We start from the raw sequence: 18,676 nt of genomic DNA, 5'->3' as shown, positions 1-18,676 counted from the left end.
TGGTTCCTGACAGACTAATACTTTATGATCAGTCATTTTCACAATGTTTTTATTGCTTACTTTATCACAAATTATGAATGGGGATAAACATGAATTATGGGAGGCCTGAGCCTTACAAATGTTCTTTTAAACTACTATAACATTTCTGTGTGGGTATGTCAAACTTAAAGTCTCTTCCATCTTTCTTATAAAATAAACAAAACACCAAATCACAGAATCTAAATAACACTGAAAAAGTAAAACAAGCAAACAAATATTAAATAACTGCAAAGTTAAAACAGCTGGTAGTACTCTACACTTTTTAGAACACAAACATTTTCAGTAGAAGTGCACTTACATGCCTTAGCTATCTGATAATGAACTAAGAACTTACATATGAACATATGTTTTCAAGCATCAATGAACGACCAAATGCAAAGGGTGCAATTTGTTGAACATCTGGGAACCTCAAGGGTTGTTCAACCTGTCATTTAGCGACTAAAGCAATCTACCAAGTGTTTGGAGTTCCACGGTCCAGCATTGTTGGCCAAGAACTGCACATTGACTTGACTCTTGGTCTCCTGATACAGCTGGGCAGCCATCTAGATGGAATATAAAACAGATTAGCAGTTTACAACAGCAGATTGGTGCACAAAATGCCATATTTATACACATGCAACCTCAGTTTTAACTAATAAACTCAAACTCGCATACATTTGGATATTATTATCCATACAAAACGATATACACATACTTTAGCATTGCGGTATGTGGAGAATGACAAAAAGTCATGGTGGCCTGCCACGGCTGAGACTTTTCTGAAGCAGAAGTACAACGCTCTTTTACAAAGTCTGCTTGACGATCCAGGACCGCTTACAAATGGAGAACTAAGAGAAAGAATCAAAAAGATTTTATAAACTCAAAAGGCGGTCAATTCATTGAGTGGAGTAAAGGAATGGGACTTAATATATAAACACTGAATGAGATATACTTTACTGTTAAAAAGCAAAATATAGAAGTCAGCAAAGTAGATAAGAATGTATGCAAAACTAGAGTATGAACAGTACAAAAACAACAATACAATATAAAACTATTGACTTGTCAATGTTAAATGACTAAGACACTGATTATAAATATTCACAAAATAAACATCCAAGACTTAAGTTTTTTTTTTAATTATGTTGAAATCACAGATGACTTCTACTAAAGCATTTACTACAGTAGGTTACACATTTTTGCTAAAAATAAATTTTCTATGGACAAAATGGGATTTTTACTTCTGGATGCCAAATTTTGTGCTCTATTGTGACAAACAGGTTGGTCACTGATCAGATTCTCAAGGTGCAAATATTTATAAAAGTCACACCCAATATAGGCAATAAACTTCTGCATGAGATAAGAACATCATTAGCTAGTTTATTAAGTATGACTGACTTGTTGATTGCATAGCCAGTGGTGCTGTCCAGAATCTCAATACTGGAGTCTCCCAAACACCAGTTGACACTGAGGTCTTTGCTGTAGTTGGTGTTCTCAACAGGCCACGCACTCTCTCCACTCAGGAAGAAGATGGTGGTTTGTTTGAATGGTGGAGGCAGAGCATTATTCCAGCCTGTGCCCAGACGTTTGTTGATGATCTCAGACACTTTCTCTGAGCAGTGTCTGGAATCACCTGGACAACAAGCAGAGAAAAGGTTAATAAGTACAGCCATTTTTCTGGCTGCTTGGATTTCATCAATAAATATGAAATATACAAGTTGTCTCTTGTATTAAATGTATGAGTAGTAACTTGAGGCTCTCTAATGCAATCATGAATCAATATATTGCAATTCATTCTTAAGATAATGTGTTGATTCTTTTCACATTTTCAAATGAACATTTCCTAATTCCAACAGTTCAATTAATAAAGCATCTAAAAAGTGGAAGTGGAAATTGACAATACTCAGTGTGGTCAGATCAGCTTCAGTGAGATGTGGTACTAGACAAAAGCGAATTGAACCACACAAAAAATATTTACAGACAGAAGCAGATCTCGGTCACAGTTTCAATCCAGATCCAACTGCCATATTTGGAAACGGTCACCATCAAATGCACACAGCTTACCAAGTACAATGCTGGTAATGTAGACTGGGTTAATAAAATGACTCAGTAGTGCCCCCTGCACTCCAGTGACAGTCCATCGGGTGAGTTTGGCACTGTCAGACATGCAACAGATGCGTGCACCCCACACACTTGGAAGCAGGAAAACAGCAGGGATGAGAGAGCCTTTAGCATGGCACTGCAGCTTCAAAGTGGTGTAAGCACTGCTTTGAGACTTTCTGTGAAAGGATACAAGGAGATTTTCAACTTATTTTATGATTTTAAAGTATACATTATTAGACAGATCCTCTGAAATACAGTCGACCAGGGGTGTCAAACTCAGCTTCTGGCGGGCCACAGCCCTGCAGAGTATACTTCCAACCCTTCTCCAACACACTAGTTGTCTAGTAGTTGTCACACTTGATTAGCTGGCTGAGGTGTGTTTGATTCAGGGCTGAACTTTGCAGGACTGTGGACCTCTAGGGCCAGAGTTGAGAACCCCTGCAATATTGCATACATATTTTTCCTAACAAGCCTACTGCAATTAAGATTATGGGAGGCACTTCCAGTTTAGGGAAGTTCCACACAAAAAGACAATAATGTTGCGCTACAAATAATCTTTATTCGTCAGTTTGACTGAATGAGCTGTAAAATGTCCTTAATGTTCTATTTTCAGACGTCAGGAGAATAACAACACTTGGTATTTTAATGTGACATGGTATAACAAGAATATCTATAGCAAGAGCTCTTTTCATTCAATGAATTCTTTTCCTCCTGATTTTTTTCTGTTATTCCTTTGTATTCCGCTGTACCAGTGTGAAAAAAGACAACATATACTGCGTATTTGTGGTCTGCTCTCCCGACTTAATTTATGATACAGAATATCCCATGAATAATCCACTGGAATGTACAATAATCTCTCGTTTTTCTTCCAAAATTCTCACGTCTCTTTCCAAGTTTGTTTTCACACAGAAGCTTTAAGATGTAAACGGCTCCCCTCTTCACTTCTAATCCCTATTAGAACCGTTTACTGGAATGTTTCTAAAGCAGGTAAATCTGTCAAAATGACTAATCACTTCACTATCACTCAATGTACTAATTAATTAACATTTTTGATTAAGGCAACATACAATACAGACATATTACTACAGTGATATTTAACATCCATATTATTGCTGCGGAAATACATCTTTTGGTGTTATTCATGGTCTGTTGTAATCATTTGTTAATGCTTTTACAATTTCTTTTAATGTTCAATGGGTGCGTAAAATGATTACGAATGAAAATGCGTTCATAGAGCGAACCTTTGCTGATTGTTTAGTTTAAATGAAGTTACTCCCAAAATCCACGCAAAACTTCAAGGGGTGTAGGAAAAATTTATATTACTCATCAGTATATTCGTGCAGGGTTGGGAACCACTGGTCAAACTCAGATCGTAGAGCAGGGATGGGCAACTTCGGTCCTGGGGGGCCACTGTCCTGAAGAGTTTAGCTTCCTCTCTGATAAAAATTCACCTGCCCGTAGCTTTCTAGTAATCCCAAAGACATTGATTAGCTTGTTCAGTTGTGTTTGAATAGGGTTGGAGCTACACTCTGCAGGATAGTGGCTCTCAAGGAGCGAAGTTGCCCATCCCTTTCCTGGAGGATCTATTGAATTTGTTAGCATAGCACATAAAAAAAATGATACTTACAAGACTATGCACTGTGCTGCTCCTTTGGGGGTTTTGTTAGTGTACAGGTGAAGGTACATGCGTGGCTTTAGCTGAAGCAGTCGTTCAGATGGAACACTTTCCAATATTGAGCGCTGCTTCAGCTCTGGATCAGCACTGTAGAACAGCAGGAGCTGCTTGTACAAGTACCTGTGACACCAGACAGGACAGACACATTTATCTCCTTATTTAAACTTTCCCTGCCATTGACGAGTTAACTCGTCTTTTATGAAAAAATGCTTCCCTGACAGAGTTTTTATGGCTTTCTGTGTTATCACTGTTAAAAGGTAGAGGGGCAAAGAAAAAGCAGAAACGAGCGATCTCATATGCAAGCAGATACATATGAAAATACCGGTAATGCAATCATCAACAATAAACAGCATATAAATTAAATTAAATGAACCCAGGATGTGGTATATGACTGTGCAAGCATTAGAGGTGTTGATGGACTCGATCTACTCCATCTGTTTTGATCATCGTTCTGAATATGATCCAGAAGTAGTCATTGGCAAAAACATATACATATTAGATAGATAGATATATAGATAGATAGATAGATAGTAGATAGATGCTCTTTGTGTCTCTCCATTTCTATCTAAGCTGTTCAAAATGTTCAAACCTTTTGAGGGCTCTGCGGGCGATGACAATGGCGTGGCAGTCATGGACGACAGATCCCGTGTAAGAGAGCCAACCACTGCAGCAGTTCTGACCTGATCCCAGAGCTACCACTTCATATTGCTCACAGTGCTGCGCATCCGTGTCACGTACCTCTGACACACACATTAAAATCATATTTTTATAATTAATAAACTGCCCAGGAAAGAAATGCTCATGCAATATGCAAAATGCATTTTAAATTTTACATTTTTGGTTTGTGAAATTTGGTTGTGAATCAGTAGGTAAAATTTTCTTTGTAAAGTACATGTGTGAAAGATACAAAATAATATTGTTTTTAATAACTTTAGAAGAAATATGATAAATGAAAAGATTATAGATTTCAATTGAGAAATCATTAAATTCATAAATGATTTTAATTTATAATTTTTTGTTTTGGAACCTACATAATTGTTGAGTCCTAGGCTATGAATGAAATTGCCCTGTACCCTTAAATAGGGCAATATTTGAGGGGAAAGCCATTTGTAGTGGTCGTTATCAATTGCACTCATTCAATCCTACAATGCAGCGCAATAACGAGTGTACAACTGATTTACACTGAATGGCTAAATACCCATAATGCATTATGAGGGTCATGCTGAAAGAATTCCCGCGTCTCGTCAGAAGATGCCACTCAAAGGTGAATCATCCATCTATCCTATTTCCAAACCTCTGGTCCAATATGGGTACAGCTTAATATCATACAGGTATAAATTCCATTTTAATTGATTATATAATTCTTTATAGAAGGTTTATACATGCTATTTTCCATGACAGAGTTCAAGATAGTTTGTGTCCATTACTATGATTATTAAACAGCAAACACAAACTATTCAAAAGAAGCAGCACTTCCGGCACACTCAAGTGTCCGAATTCGTTGATTTGTTTTAATTCACTCCTTCAAGTGGACTATATTAGTGGAGTATGGAATGTAGGGAATAGTGAATGAGGGTATAGGGGGTGATTTCAAACATCTTTAGTCATGAACAAAGAGTGGTCTTGTTTCAAAACACAGCGGTTGGCAGTGCATCTCACCTCTCTCCAGTACAAAAGCAGCAAAGCAGCTCTTAGCCCTGTGGTACTCAGGACATTCTCTGAGCAGTTTGTCAAAACGTTCAGTACACACAGCTGTTACGCGGTGTTTGTGCCAGTCTGTGAACTTTACTGAAAGAGCAAGAATTTGAGACAACAGTAGTAGGAAAGAAACATCTTACACAAAAAAAGAAAGAAAATTCTTTAAAAACAAAAGTCAGCATACCTCCAGTTCTCTGGCCCCTCTTGAGAGTGCCATCTGTGGTGTCTTCCAGGTCTTCTAGGGTTGTTTCACCTCCTATAATACTACTCAGGCTCCATGCAGAAGGGGACTCTGGGCCAGAGTCCAGGTCCTCCACTTGGGGCGAAGACTCCAATGATGGGACTTCTAGGGTATGGTGGCCTACAGCAGTGGGTTCCTCTATAATATCAACAAAGTGCCGTAACTCTGGGTTGGAGGGTTGACTCTCTTTTGCAGGTGATAGAGTATCTTTAAACTCATTGTTGGGGCCAAAAGGCTTGAGACCGGCCCTGTGGACCCCAAAGGTGGGCTCCCTCTCAGGAGCAAAGCGCATCATTAGAGTGGCAGCTATTCGAGGATGCCGTTTCCCCTCTGCATTCACACCGTGGTTTGCCATTATCTGCTGTAAAACGTCGTGCAGTTTTGATAGACTGCACAAAAGAGAACTATTTGTAGTCACAAACTCACAAACATGTTTATTTATAAAAATTATTGTACATTATTTATGGGCCTGAAATATGACATTTTTATCTCAGATATAGCAAGTGCCTAATTTTAGCTGACCAATGTGACTGATAACTGGATTAGCCTACTAATATCAAAATGCATTTTTTTTTTTTAAATACACGACGTAACATGAGCTAGAGTGTAGGTCATACACAATACACAATAAAGTGACACGTTATCGGCACTGTATGTTTAAAGATACCTGACTTTCAAAAGTGCTTCTTTGTCGAATAAATTGATCAGATACTCTCGGTCCACCTGCAAGATTGAGCTAATTATTGGGAGGAGCCTCAGCCTGCTTGAGTCACGTGACGGCGATAGCGCGTAAAAGCATGAATAAAATTATTTTAAAGGCAATTTCCACCGCCTTACAGTAAAAAAGTTAAACATAAAAAAATTCTAATTGTATTTTATATGTGAAAATCTACATTTAAAAATATTTTACAAAACCAAAAAAGTTACAATGTTCACAATGCTCTGCGCCTGGTCGACAATTTTGTGAAAAATACAGCTGTCTTTAAGTTGGACCTTTTAGGATTGGATTGAGGTATTAAACACAAGTTGTATAATGATAATGGTGGAAATATAATCATATCAAAGTCGTATTATTTATGAAACATTTATAAATCGAGTCTCTGGAAAGTTTAAGAAACTACTTTATGTAAAGCTTCTTTGAAACAATGGCCCGGTTTCACAGACAGTATAGACAGTATATTTCGGGTTTGGGTTGAGCCAGGATTAGACCTTAGTTCAATTAGGAAATCTAGCTTTTATAAACGTGCCTTATAAATGTTTTGTTGTAGTTGTTTTCAAGTTGTTCTCAGTTAAAACAGACCAAACATTCGTTTTAGTCTGGAAGTAGGCTTAAGTCTTGTCTGTGAAACCGAGAAATATGTTTTTTAAACGCTGTGCAAAAAGTTACATACACTTGACCAGCAGGTGTCACCAGCGGACAGTGTTTTGATTTATGTTGTGGGTCGTTGAGCTCATTGACAGTATTTCTTTTTGTTTATATTATTATTTAATATAAAATATTATATTTCAATATAAAAAAAATCAAGAGAAACATTTATTCACAATATATAATAAGCAACAATTTAACTGGATCTCACTTTCTGATTTCTCTTCTCTTCATAGGTAACCAAACCCAGACCAAACCAAATTTGACCAACACAAGAATGTCCCTCCTCCATGACGAGCATGCATCATCCCGCCTGTTATAAAGTCATTCATCCATTGGCTGACTTCACCTAGCAATCAACATTGCAACAACAGGAAGCCGCTTGCTTCTTCTTTAGGATTGGTCGATTGCAATGCGTCTCGGCCCACTCATCCAATCACTGCGCTTCGTGAACGAAACGTAGTGGCGGTGGCGCGGGTTTTATATTTATTGCGCGTCAGGTCGGCGGGAGATAGAGCTCTGCTCATCGGAGTTTAGCCAACTTACTGTATTTTGTATCTGTTCTGTTGGAGAGTGTCAACTTAAAAGCGTTAAAATGGAGGATTTTGGCCTTTATGCAATATTTGGAGTAGATGAACCACCACAGCAAATCTTAAGGTAAAGTTCACTGAGATAAACAAACATTGGAAATGCATTGGGCTCCCTATTTATTTTATTTTTTTAATGCAACTCAAGCTGCGCATGCTTCCAGTGATTCAAATGGTTTTAATGCATGAAAGATATTCAGATAGCTTCAAATATTTTATTATTATAATTAAGCAATGATTGGAGTCATGCAAGCGTTGACAGTGCAATGCATACTTTCTGTATCCCGCCTCGTGAAATTCTTGCGGGAAACAGAAAAAACTACAAAGACGCACACAATATCAACTGTAGCTACCTGTCCCGGTTATACATGATTTATTATCCACAGCAGACGTGATGGGTGGCAGAGCTCAGTTGAGATCCAGCCTAGTGTTCAGATGATGGTTCTCTTCTCCAGAGGAGACTGGGGAAAACGAGACTCAATCTCTGTGGAACTTGCTGATGAGAGGGACATACCCATTAATATGGGAAAACTAACACCATACAATAAGTACGTTTACTGTTTGTGTCAAATCAATATAGTATATTTTAGTTGGAACCTTTAACCTAAACCTTCCCTCTCCTCAGATGTCTGTCATGGGAAGCTGGTGAGGATGGAGTCTGGCCCAGTGGAGCAACCTTAACTGTCAAACTCAGTGGGGTAAGTAAGAGACACTACCAAGACTTAAGCACAGACTGCATGTAATAAAAAAATCACCCTATCCATTTTCTAAATGCATATTATTGATCTTAATGTGAACAATATAATATTATAACAAAACATACCAGATTTCTTCAATCATTTAATCCCCATATATACTGATTGGTGACGGCGTCATCACTCTGTCTCCTCTCCACCAATAAGCTGGTGTGTGATGGGTGAGTATTGGCGCAATATGGCTGCCATCGCATCATCCAGGTGGATGCTGCACATCGGTGGTGGTTGAGGAGATTCCCCCTTCTATGTAAAGCGCTTTGAGTGCTGAGAAAAGCTCTATATAAATGTAACTTATTACTATTATTATTATTATTAAGTTTGATTAAACCCATTACAATCAAGCTCACATTTAAATCTACCTCCGTCCAATGAACGAGATGTATTGAACCAAGTGATGCTTTCCATTGACACATCTCACTTGGATGTACATCAAAATACAGAAGAAAAGACTTTAAGGGAAAATCTCCAGAATAAATTCATGTAAAATGTTTTAAACAGAACTGAAGATGCTACGATCTTTGCTGAAAGCTTTAAAGGGATAGTTCACCTAAAACTGAAAATTCCATCATCATTTACTCACCCTCAGGTTGTTCCAAACCTGTACTAATTTATTTCTTGTGCTGAACACAAAAGAATATATTTTGAAGAATGTTGGTAACCAAACAGTTTCTGGTCCCCGTCGACTTCCATAGTATTTTCTTCTATACTATGGAAGTCAATGGAGACCAGCAACTGTTTGGTACCAACATTCTTCAAAATATATTCTTTTGTGTTGAACAGAAGAAAGTACTTCATGCAGGTTTGGAAAAACTTAAGGGTGAGTAAATTATGGCAGAATTTTCATTTTTATAGGTGAACTATCCCTTTAAGCTTTCAGCAAAGATAGTAGCATCTTCAGTTCTGTTTAAAACATTTTGCATGACCCCTTTAATCAAAATATACGTAATATTTAAGAAGTAAAATTCAACAATTTTTTGTGAAGTCTGTAAACCTGTGCATATCTGATTGCGACAACGAACCTACCCATAATCCTGTTTTCCAAAGGGTACTAGTGATTTCTTGGATCCAGTGTTGACTGTTTCACAGATGGAATGCACTCCAGAGGTAAGTTTAGCCTGTTACACCTATTTTGACTAAAGTTAGATTAGCTCTGTGCCTGCCGGTACTTACCTGCAGTGTTTTCTCTCAATTCATTGTTTTTAGTGCAATTCCACAGCGCCTGTATTAAGGGAATGTCCAAGCAAGAGGAAGTGGTCTCAGGGAGAGGAGGAAGAAGAAATCAATGAAGGGAGAGGAAAGGAGAACATCTGCCCTAACGCCTCCCAAAAGGCAACACCTCACAGACGGGGCAAGAACAATCCTCGTGGAGGTCAAACCCGTCTGTTCTCTCAAAAGGAGGAACAGACTGCAACTTCCAGTTCTCAAAGCCACAAGGTTAAAGGCAAGCAGGCCAAACCCTCCTCACAGACTGGTGAGTGAGTTTTTTTTTTTTTTTTCATTGCTTGCATGTGGGGTGTATTAATAATGTGTTATGATAGTTATTTTATGTTTGGCAATACTTCTTTTCCAGCTCCATTGGACAAACCGTCAGGTCGCTGGGGTCAGACTCTCTGTCCCATTGATCCTCAGACAGCCATTTTGATTGGAGGACAAGGATCCAGAATGCAGTTCTGCAAAGACCCCATCTGGAAACTATGCACAGGTAAAAATTTAATGTTTCTGTCTCACCCTGTCAATAGATTGTAATTTTGTTATTATATCATTAGATCTGCTATCACTTGGTAGATATAATTCTGCTCTTAAAGTCATCATGAAATGGTCTTTTCTTCCCTATTGTGATGCATAGCTGAGTGAAACGATGTCTCGAACAAGAAAAAATTCAGGTTGAGACTTGATTTTGTCCATTGGGAATTGATTGGATCATTGTGGTTTGCTATTGCTATGATCTCATGTGAGTGACAAGTTGTCCGCCCACGCATCGGTAAAAACATAATCAGATAAGAAAAGAGATGCTGCTGAAAGAGGGAGGGGAAGTTATTATGATTAAAGATAATGAGGGCACACGAATAAAATAAAGATGTCACAGATAATAATTTTCAGACAGTATGTATAATGAATACTGCAACACTGTTCATTTTGATTTCATGGAGACTTTTTTTTTCCTTTTTTTTTTTTTTCTTTTTTTTCTCAGAGGATCTTTCTTGGGTACCTGCTGAAACCCTGGCAGAAGGACCGACCCCTGAGGCCCGAATTGGTCACACAGCAACCTATGATCCGGAGTCTAAGCGTATCTTTGTGTTTGGCGGCTCAAAGCATAAGAAATGGTTTAATGATGTTCACATCTTAGACACACAAAGCTGGCGTTGGACTTTGGTAGAGGTTAGTCTGCAATTTATTCAACAAACACCTGTCAATTATCTTTAAAAGACTCCCAGAACTGTACGGTATTACTGCAATACATGAATAGGCACATACGATTCGTTTTTGTTATAGATGTCACCCTTTTCTCGTCCATAGTAAATACAGATATAATTTGATTAGCCAGTAGGTTCTGAATATACTTAAAAGCTCTTTTGGATTTCGTTGACCTCTTTAGGCGCAGGGAAAAGTGCCTCCTCTGGCTTACCACAGCTGCAGTATGTTCCGGGGAGAGCTCTTTGTGTTTGGAGGAGTGTTTCCTCGCCCACATCCAGAACCAGATGGCTGCAGTGACTCCATCTACATCTTTAACCCTGATATGGCCATCTGGTATCAACCCATTGTCAATGGAGAGAAGCCTGCTCCACGCTCTGGGTAGGGCTGTTCATGTCTCTTTTTTTTTAATCAAAGTAGTCCAGTTATTTAAAGTTACATTAGCAACATTTTGAGATGTGTAATACTTCATTAATTGCATGACTGATAGTGATGTTTTAAAACAATTTTCAGTTGTGCATGTGGCATATGAGTATTTTCTTTCTGACTTGAACAGATTTTGATTAATTTGTGCAGGCACTCAGCATGTGTGATGCAGGGGAGGATCTTTGTGTTTGGCGGATGGGACACTCCTGTCTGCTTCAATGACATGTTCATGCTAGATCTTGGTAAACACTGCAAGAATTGTGACTCTTTTCAAGACTTATTATTTGATTTTAATTTGGTTTCTCACTGTGTTATGCCTTATTGGGGAAAAATAAGGAATAACTAAATGTGTAAAGTCACTGGAAGGCGGTAGTCGTGGTAACCAAATATTTTCTGACATTGACTGAGTTGTTTTAGCATTGATGGGAAAAACCTGAATCCGTCATTTTGACAGATTACACTGTTGGTAACTGTAACTGTAATTCCCACCCCTGTCATGTTGTTGGCAAGCACGCATATTAATTAGCGATTACCTAGTCTTGTATCAACATACAATTGCAAAAATATCACGGCAGCTGAGTTTGAAGTTTCTTCGGACGGCAGAATAGTTGTGATCTTGTTGACAAAAGAGGTGAAAAAAGAGGGACTGATGCGGATGCAGTGGCGAGGACAGTTTAAGTCCATGCAGACCAGGAGGAAGGTTTGAGTTCAGGCAGATGGAGATAGTCGATCGAGTTTAGTTCAGTTCGTTTTTTACGTGTTTATTGTAATTGTACTATTTTGTAATATTGCGTTAATATTTGCCTGTTCAGGCACAAAGGTTCTGTTTCAGTGACCTCCGCTGTCACTGCGGAAAAACAAACATTCATCTGCTTTGTGTGGTGTTGAAGATGAAAAGTAAAGTACAGTCTCTGTTCTCTTTAAATAATAAATAAATGCATAATCTAGCCTATATCCTTGTCCTGTACGTTCGTGATTAAAAATGTAAATGTGAACGAAAACAAAGGCTATTAAATGTCTTATTATCATTAAAATACGAAAATTAAAATGACAGGTAATAATAGATTATGACTGAAATTTTAGACCCTGTCTGTCAAAATGAGGGACAATGAGAGTTTAATGCAACCACTGCTGGAAGGAGATGTTTTACATGGTAGAGGATTGTCATATATCCATTCTTCTGCATGGTTTTTATATGAAACTGTTATACTTCCATTCTTTATTCAGATCTGTGTAGATTTTCTGCATATTTAATACCTGGTATAATACTGTTTTACACATTATTTACGGAAGCACTCTTTAAAAAGTGGAGTAGTCAGCTTAAAATAGCATATTTGTCACATCCTATTTCAGGCTTGATGGAGTTTTCTGCTGTGAAGACAAGTGGGACAGCCCCCTCTCCTAGAAGGTATTTAAAACATGCTCTCAACCGCAAACAAAATGTATAACAAAATTTCAGTTGTCTTATTATGGTTACAAGATTGAACATCTTGATCAAACTTTATATAACCTATACCTGTTCCATACTGTATCACAGCTGGCATGGCTGTGCGGTTCTTTCAGACTGCAATTTCCTGATCCATGGCGGATACAATGGGAACAATGCACTGAGTGACACATTCATCTTCAACACAGGTGAGACTTGTGTTGGTTTTTTTTGCCCCAATTCCACTTCCAGGACTCTATGGTTGCTACTAAATACACTAATACTGTTAATTTTTTGGGTTGGTAATATTCTGTAGAAGTTTTTTTTTTTTTTTTTTTTTTTTACAAGGCTGTATTTATTTGATTAAAAATACAGTAAAAAAAACAACAAAAAAACAGTATTACTATGACATTTTATTACAATTTAATTAACTGTTTTTGTTTGTTTATATACAAGGCTTTGACATATTGACAATGAAACTGAGACCACAATAATTTATTAGTATAGTGCAGGGCCTCCTTTTGCTGCCAATACAGCATAATTCCGTCTTGGGAATGGCAGATCCAAGTCCTTCACAGTGGCCAGAGGGATTTTGAGCCATTCCTCTTCCAGAACAGTGGCCAGGTCACCGTAATGCTGGTGGAGGAAAACGTTTTCTGACTTGCTCCTCCAAAAGTGCCTCAAAAATATTTAGATCTGGTACCTGTGCAGATCATGGGAAATGTTAAATTTCACTTTCATGTTCATCAAACCATTCTGTCACAAGTCTTGCTGTGTGTATTTGTGCATGCTGATACATAACACCCCCTTCAGGGTACTATGTTTGAAACATTAGGTACACATGGTCCTTCAGAATGGTTCAGTAGTCCTTGGCAGTGAAGTGCCTATCAAGCACAGTAGGGAATACCATGATATTGCAGCCCAAACCATCACTGATCCACCCCCGTGCTTCACTCCGGGTGTTTACACAAGGCCTTCTCTACACTGTAACTCCCACGGATGTGTGAAAGACAGTGAAGGTGGACTCATCAGAGAACAATTGGCACTGTTGGCACTAGGGGTGTGCCGGTTTCAGAATTGGTGATGACGGTTATGACGTGAGTCAAATGTGACGGTTCGTAACATAACCGTCGTCGTCCGATGCGCGCCGCAAGAAAGCCCTTGTCTCTTCTAGAAAGGATGCAGCAAAGATATTTAATGCTAATGTATGAGGCATAGGCCTACGCTGAGTTTCATTCATTTACAATGAGATGCGCAATGCAAGTGAACGCGGCGCACCGGCGCCGCCATGTCACGGTTATTATATTGTCTGCTATATTTGCTTTTTATTTATTAAATACATGCAATTGGTTGATGAAACGTTTATTAAAATGAAGATACAATTTGTACAAAATGAAATTCGCTTTAAAGAAAGGCTTTCTACAAAGCAAAACTTAATGAAGTGGTAAAAATCATGTCTGACGATTTACAAAACAAAACTTCATTAAGTGGTAAAAACCATGTCTCCCGATATATTGCGCATCTTATGATCCTATCTTTTATTACAATTATTTTTTAGCTAAAATGTAATACACATTATACACACTGTATATGTTTCTTTTATCAAACATGTTTAGGGCCAGTCAAGGGGTAATTAAACTGCACCATCAGTTATCGGATACGTTGTTTATTATTGCAAATGTTTATTATTGCAAATGTTTTTCATTTGTTTAATAAATCTCATAATGATGGCACATCACTATATCATAGTCATAGCTTTTATTTCTATCTCAAATGATTGGCAGTCGATCAGGGGGTACTTCGCAAAGAATCAAATACAGTTGGAAACGACGTAGACCATTAATAACACAGACTGTTAACAATTGTTTTTAATTCGTATATAAACATTCTCTATGATAAAAAATGTTTGTAAAAAATATTTTAATAACACTGTTTTGGCGGTTATAGAGTTCTAATGACGGTGTTCAACTATAACCGTCGGTCTCACGATTACATACTAACCGTCACCCCCCTAGTTGGCACCACACCACTGAAACCGACTTTGGCATTTGCACAAGTGACCAAAGGTTTGGCTATAGCAGTCCGACCATGAATATTGAAGCTCCCATTTGGATTCCCATTTGCTCCCATTATTGAATTTGTTTGTTTTGTTGGAAACAGTAGTCAATGTGTGCATTTAATTCTGCAGTGAGTTGGGCAGCTGTTTTATGTTTTTTGGATACAATCCGGGTTAGTGCCTGGATATCCCTTTCAGACAGCTTGCGTCAACAGTTAAGAGTCTGCGTATTGCGTATACGTATGCGTTTTCGTATTCTTCATTTGGTGGCTCTAAATTGTCAAAACACCTCTCAAAATGCTTGTTACGGATGCAAAAAACGCAGAAAATCGAACCCGGTCCGATTTTTGTAATTTGTTTTATGGCGGACGAAAGTTTCGGAGGAAGTAAACGTGATTGACACAACATGAGGTTTTTTGTGGATTGCAATATTTTATGTACAGCTGTGCTATTGCTCTGCTAATTCAACGTTCACACTCTGCTCTTACTGATGGAACGTAAAATCAGTGAAAATTAACCACCAGGCCACGCGTATATAGGCAGGAAACCTTTAGCACTGTATTGGCCAGCGTTTCTGTTTCATTGTCCATGCCTGTAAAGCCGAAGCTGAATTTTCAGCATCATTACTCCAGTCTTCAGTGTCGCATGATCCTTCAGAAATCATTCTAATATGCTGATTTGGTGCTCAAGAAACATTCATTATTATTTTCAATGTTGAAAACTCTTGTTCTGCTACATTTTTCAGGACAGATTAAACAAAGTTAATAAAGAACAGCATTTATTTGCAAAAAAAATCCTTTATAACATTGTAAGTTTTGTAAATCGCTGAATAAGTTATAACTTTCTTTAAAAATCTTTATGACCCCAAACTTTTGATTTGTAGTGTATGTTGTCACATCCCATGAATGCTGTTGATCGATTTAAAGGTTGTATTTAACCTGGAATATTCCTTTCAAAGCAACTAGCTTTTACTATTATTGTTAACAACTGTTTTTTTTTTTTTTTTTTTTTTTTTTTTTAACTCCAGACACTAGTTGCTGGTCATCTCTGTTTCTACCCCAGCTCAATTCTTTCCCCCGAGCTGGACATTCCATCATTACCATGCCCACCACATGCAGAAAGGTAAAAAAAAATCACATTATGGACACCTTTATAAAGTAGTTTCGGTTCATTATAATGGCTATTGATTTTCACTGCTCAGACCTTTAATGCTAGTGTCTTTGCCTGTAAAGGGATCTATAGATGAAGAGGAGGACCTTCCAGAATCATCCCCACAAACGCTGTTGGTTTTTGGTGGAGGTGACAACGAAGGGAGCTTCTTCTCTGACCTTTTCACTACGCCAGTAGAAGAGCTAAGAGGAGACTAAACACTTGCATCACAATTCGGTTTTACATGCTTTTTTAATGCTGTGCTGTTTCAGATTTTGTTCTTTGTGGTTTGATTGTGGCTTATTTAAAGAAAGAGGTGTATTACACTTTCACTCAGGTATTTGCATTATATCATCCTTTATTAACAAGTTTATGCTCAGACCTTGGGAAGTCAGTCTATAATGTTATGATTTGTGATACAAGCCCATTATTATTATAGATCAGTAAGAGTGGACTGTTATCTTCAGAGGAAGAATACTTCTTCAAACATCAGTAGATAGAGATTTCTTGTTTATTCCATGAAGGGATTCAGGTTTGATCAACGAAAAGCTTTTTTGGTGTCCGTTTTGTATATACATGCTTTTAGATAAAGCTTCTTTTTTAATGTCTCTGTAAAATTATGATTTAGCTGTAAATACTGTCGCAGCAAACCTGTTCAAAATTAAACGTTCTTTAAAAATTCAAACGCCTCTTTTCTTCAGTTATTCGAACACTTTGGTTCAATCACACAGCAGGTCAGTCACACAGAAACTGTTTCCTGTGTCCAGGCATTTGCTAAATTTCAAAATCTCCACGGATACAACGACCGCATGATGTCACCCCACGTCTACAGTCGCCGTTACGACCGCGAATACCGCAGTATGCGAGCACCGACTGATGCCTAGAGGATCCGTGCACGGGTCCGCCGCCGCCCCTCCCCGTTCAGCCCCCCCCCCTCCGCTCGCTCCGGAGATCGGCCATGTTGCCTCTCGCGCTTGTTCCGGTATCAGGCACGAGCGTTTGAGCAGCTCGGCCGCAGTACGACACCGATCCGCCTCCAGTGAAGCCCATTTCTCCACATCCCCGAAGCCAATCATGGATTTTACTACCTGACTGGATGTTTCTCTTTGGATACGAGCCCTCAGACGACTCATTTCATTCAAGAGCCTTTGGTCACCGGGATCCCGTGAGTGGCGGAAGACGGTTTCGTGGATAATGAGGGGTTTTCGGGATTTTTGAAATCCATCTTACGTCTGCTAGTCCTTCATTTTCAGCACTCACGGTTGATTTTCTTTATATCCGTGTTCAGTCAGCGCCGTTTGTTTCGTTATCTCAAACTGACGGTTGAGGTATTTTTTTTTATTTTTTTTTTCACCTTTTGTTGACACTAATTGTTTTGAAGGTCGGTAAAATTGTGATTTTGTTTTTGTTTTGTTGGCTTAACACTTCATATCGCTCGCAGAGAGATACTTTTCCTTTTTGTGTCCTCATTCTCTGTCATTTTTAAGATCTGGTAGGATATGAATTGTTTTAAACTCTCGCTTATTTCGTTGGGAAACAAATATAAATGTAAGTCAGCTCCATGTTAGTCTCTCCAAGAAGACCTTCATAAATCCTCATCAAGGACCTGCTGTTTGTTTTCAACTGGGAGACTTTAATACAAGTATTTTTCTCCACATATGGACTGATGTTGGGCTTCAACTTGTTGATCTCTGTCTGCGTGGCTAGTTCAAGCTAGCTAGCAACACTGATTACTTCTGTCAGAACAGACGAATAGCCTGTAAAGGCAAGCTTATAAATGCTTGTCAACCACTAAAAACGATTTTTCATTTATTTCCCCCCCCGTGGCCTTGTTTTTGAGAATACCTGGGCGAAAATGACAACCCAAGGAGGAGTTGGTGTTATAGTAAATTCATCCAGCCAGGTGAGACATATCTTCACTGACTGCACAGAAACTAATATGAATGTGTGTTACTGTGTTTATTGTTGGGAATTACGTCATTCTTGATTTTCTTTTGAGTTGTATTTCCTTCAAGCTTTTCGAGTTGAAAGGCAGGTGTGTGTGTGTGTGTGTGTGTGTGTGTGTGTGTGTGTGTGTGTGTATATATATATATATATATAAGTTAGTTCAGGAAGAGCTTCCCTGACTCAACATGACTTCCCTTATCTGTTCATTGATAGGCTTGTCAGTGTAACTTCCATGTTCCTCGCTGTAGATGTCGTAAATCTGATGTCTTAACCCTTGTGCATCAATTAAAAAAAGTTACAGATAGGACAAAAATGTCCGTGCCAAAAAACTTTAATACAAATTTGAACCTTAGGAGCACAGACTTAAGTTTGGTCTCATTTTAAAGAAGACCCTTGGCAGATTATTGCTAAAGTAAAGAGAATTAATTTTTTAATGTAAAACCAAATTTTTTTAATATATAGTTTTAAGTTTATGAAAATGATTTATGAACATTATATTATATAAAATGTATATTTTATGAAACACGTTGAACTCTTAAAACGGCTAGAAAGTCAAAGCCACAAAAAGTTGTGTTCCAAATTTGAGGTTGATATCTCAAAAAATGAGCTTTCAGTACGATTTTGTTTGGGCGCAGTATCACATTTTCCTCATTGGATACCAGCAAAAATCCACTGGTCACACAGAGGTTTGATTTGTTATTTGCAGTTTTTCTCTCTCAAATATGTGACCCTGGACCACAGAACCAGTCACATGGGTTCATTTTTTTAAATTGAGATTTATAACTTTCCACTGATGTATGGTTTGTTAGGATAGGACAAT

At 38.2% G+C, this 18,676-nt stretch overlaps 3 protein-coding genes across 14 annotated transcripts in view; 2 read left to right on the top strand and 1 right to left on the bottom strand.

Annotated features, from left to right (window-relative positions):
- Positions 1-28: 28 nt before the first annotated feature.
- Positions 29-6,445, bottom strand: adad2 (adenosine deaminase domain containing 2). 2 transcript variants are annotated; one of them, XM_082158947.1, is made up of 9 exons: positions 6,405-6,445; positions 5,676-6,121; positions 5,453-5,581; positions 4,383-4,533; positions 3,746-3,913; positions 2,080-2,294; positions 1,414-1,648; positions 734-866; positions 29-581 (listed from the first exon to the last, which is right to left on the bottom strand). In XM_082158947.1, exons 2-9 carry the CDS (start codon positions 6,085-6,087, stop codon positions 471-473), a joined length of 1,554 nt encoding a protein of 517 aa, XP_082015073.1. In that variant the 5' UTR covers positions 6,088-6,121; positions 6,405-6,445; the 3' UTR covers positions 29-470. The 2 variants fall into 2 exon arrangements, with proteins under 2 accessions (XP_082015073.1, XP_082015072.1); XM_082158946.1 differs by having other exon boundaries at positions 30-581; positions 6,400-6,443.
- Positions 6,446-7,576: 1,131 nt separating this feature from the next.
- krcp (kelch repeat-containing protein) lies at positions 7,577-17,243 on the top strand. Of its 2 annotated transcripts, none has more exons than XM_082158956.1 (13): positions 7,577-7,755; positions 8,075-8,233; positions 8,311-8,383; positions 9,485-9,544; positions 9,644-9,911; positions 10,011-10,142; positions 10,632-10,819; positions 11,037-11,233; positions 11,429-11,520; positions 12,632-12,686; positions 12,816-12,913; positions 15,788-15,882; positions 15,993-17,243. In XM_082158956.1, the coding sequence occupies exons 1-13, from the start codon at positions 7,694-7,696 to the stop codon at positions 16,125-16,127; spliced, it is 1,614 nt and encodes a 537-aa protein (XP_082015082.1). In that variant the 5' UTR covers positions 7,577-7,693; the 3' UTR covers positions 16,128-17,243. The 2 variants fall into 2 exon arrangements, with proteins under 2 accessions (XP_082015082.1, XP_082015081.1); XM_082158955.1 differs by having other exon boundaries at positions 8,072-8,233.
- Positions 16,889-18,676, top strand: part of mark2b (MAP/microtubule affinity-regulating kinase 2b) — a 46,967-nt gene continuing 45,179 nt past the window's right edge. For 5 of the 10 annotated variants that reach the window (XM_082158861.1, XM_082158860.1, XM_082158858.1 and 2 more), the window contains exon 1: positions 16,890-17,812. In XM_082158861.1, coding sequence (XP_082014987.1) covers positions 17,765-17,812 — 48 coding nt within the window. In that variant the 5' untranslated portion in view covers positions 16,890-17,764. Of the gene's footprint in view, positions 17,813-18,676 lie in introns of all 10 variants that reach the window. The other 5 variants (XM_082158857.1, XM_082158853.1, XM_082158854.1 and 2 more) reach the window with 2 other exon arrangements.

The sequence above is a fragment of the Leuciscus leuciscus genome, assembly GCF_965113295.1.
Source record: "Leuciscus leuciscus genome assembly, chromosome: 2".
Taxonomy (NCBI): Eukaryota; Metazoa; Chordata; class Actinopteri; order Cypriniformes; family Leuciscidae; genus Leuciscus; species Leuciscus leuciscus.
Note: the sequence above shows the minus strand (reverse complement) of the source record. Positions and strands in the feature narration are given on the sequence as shown.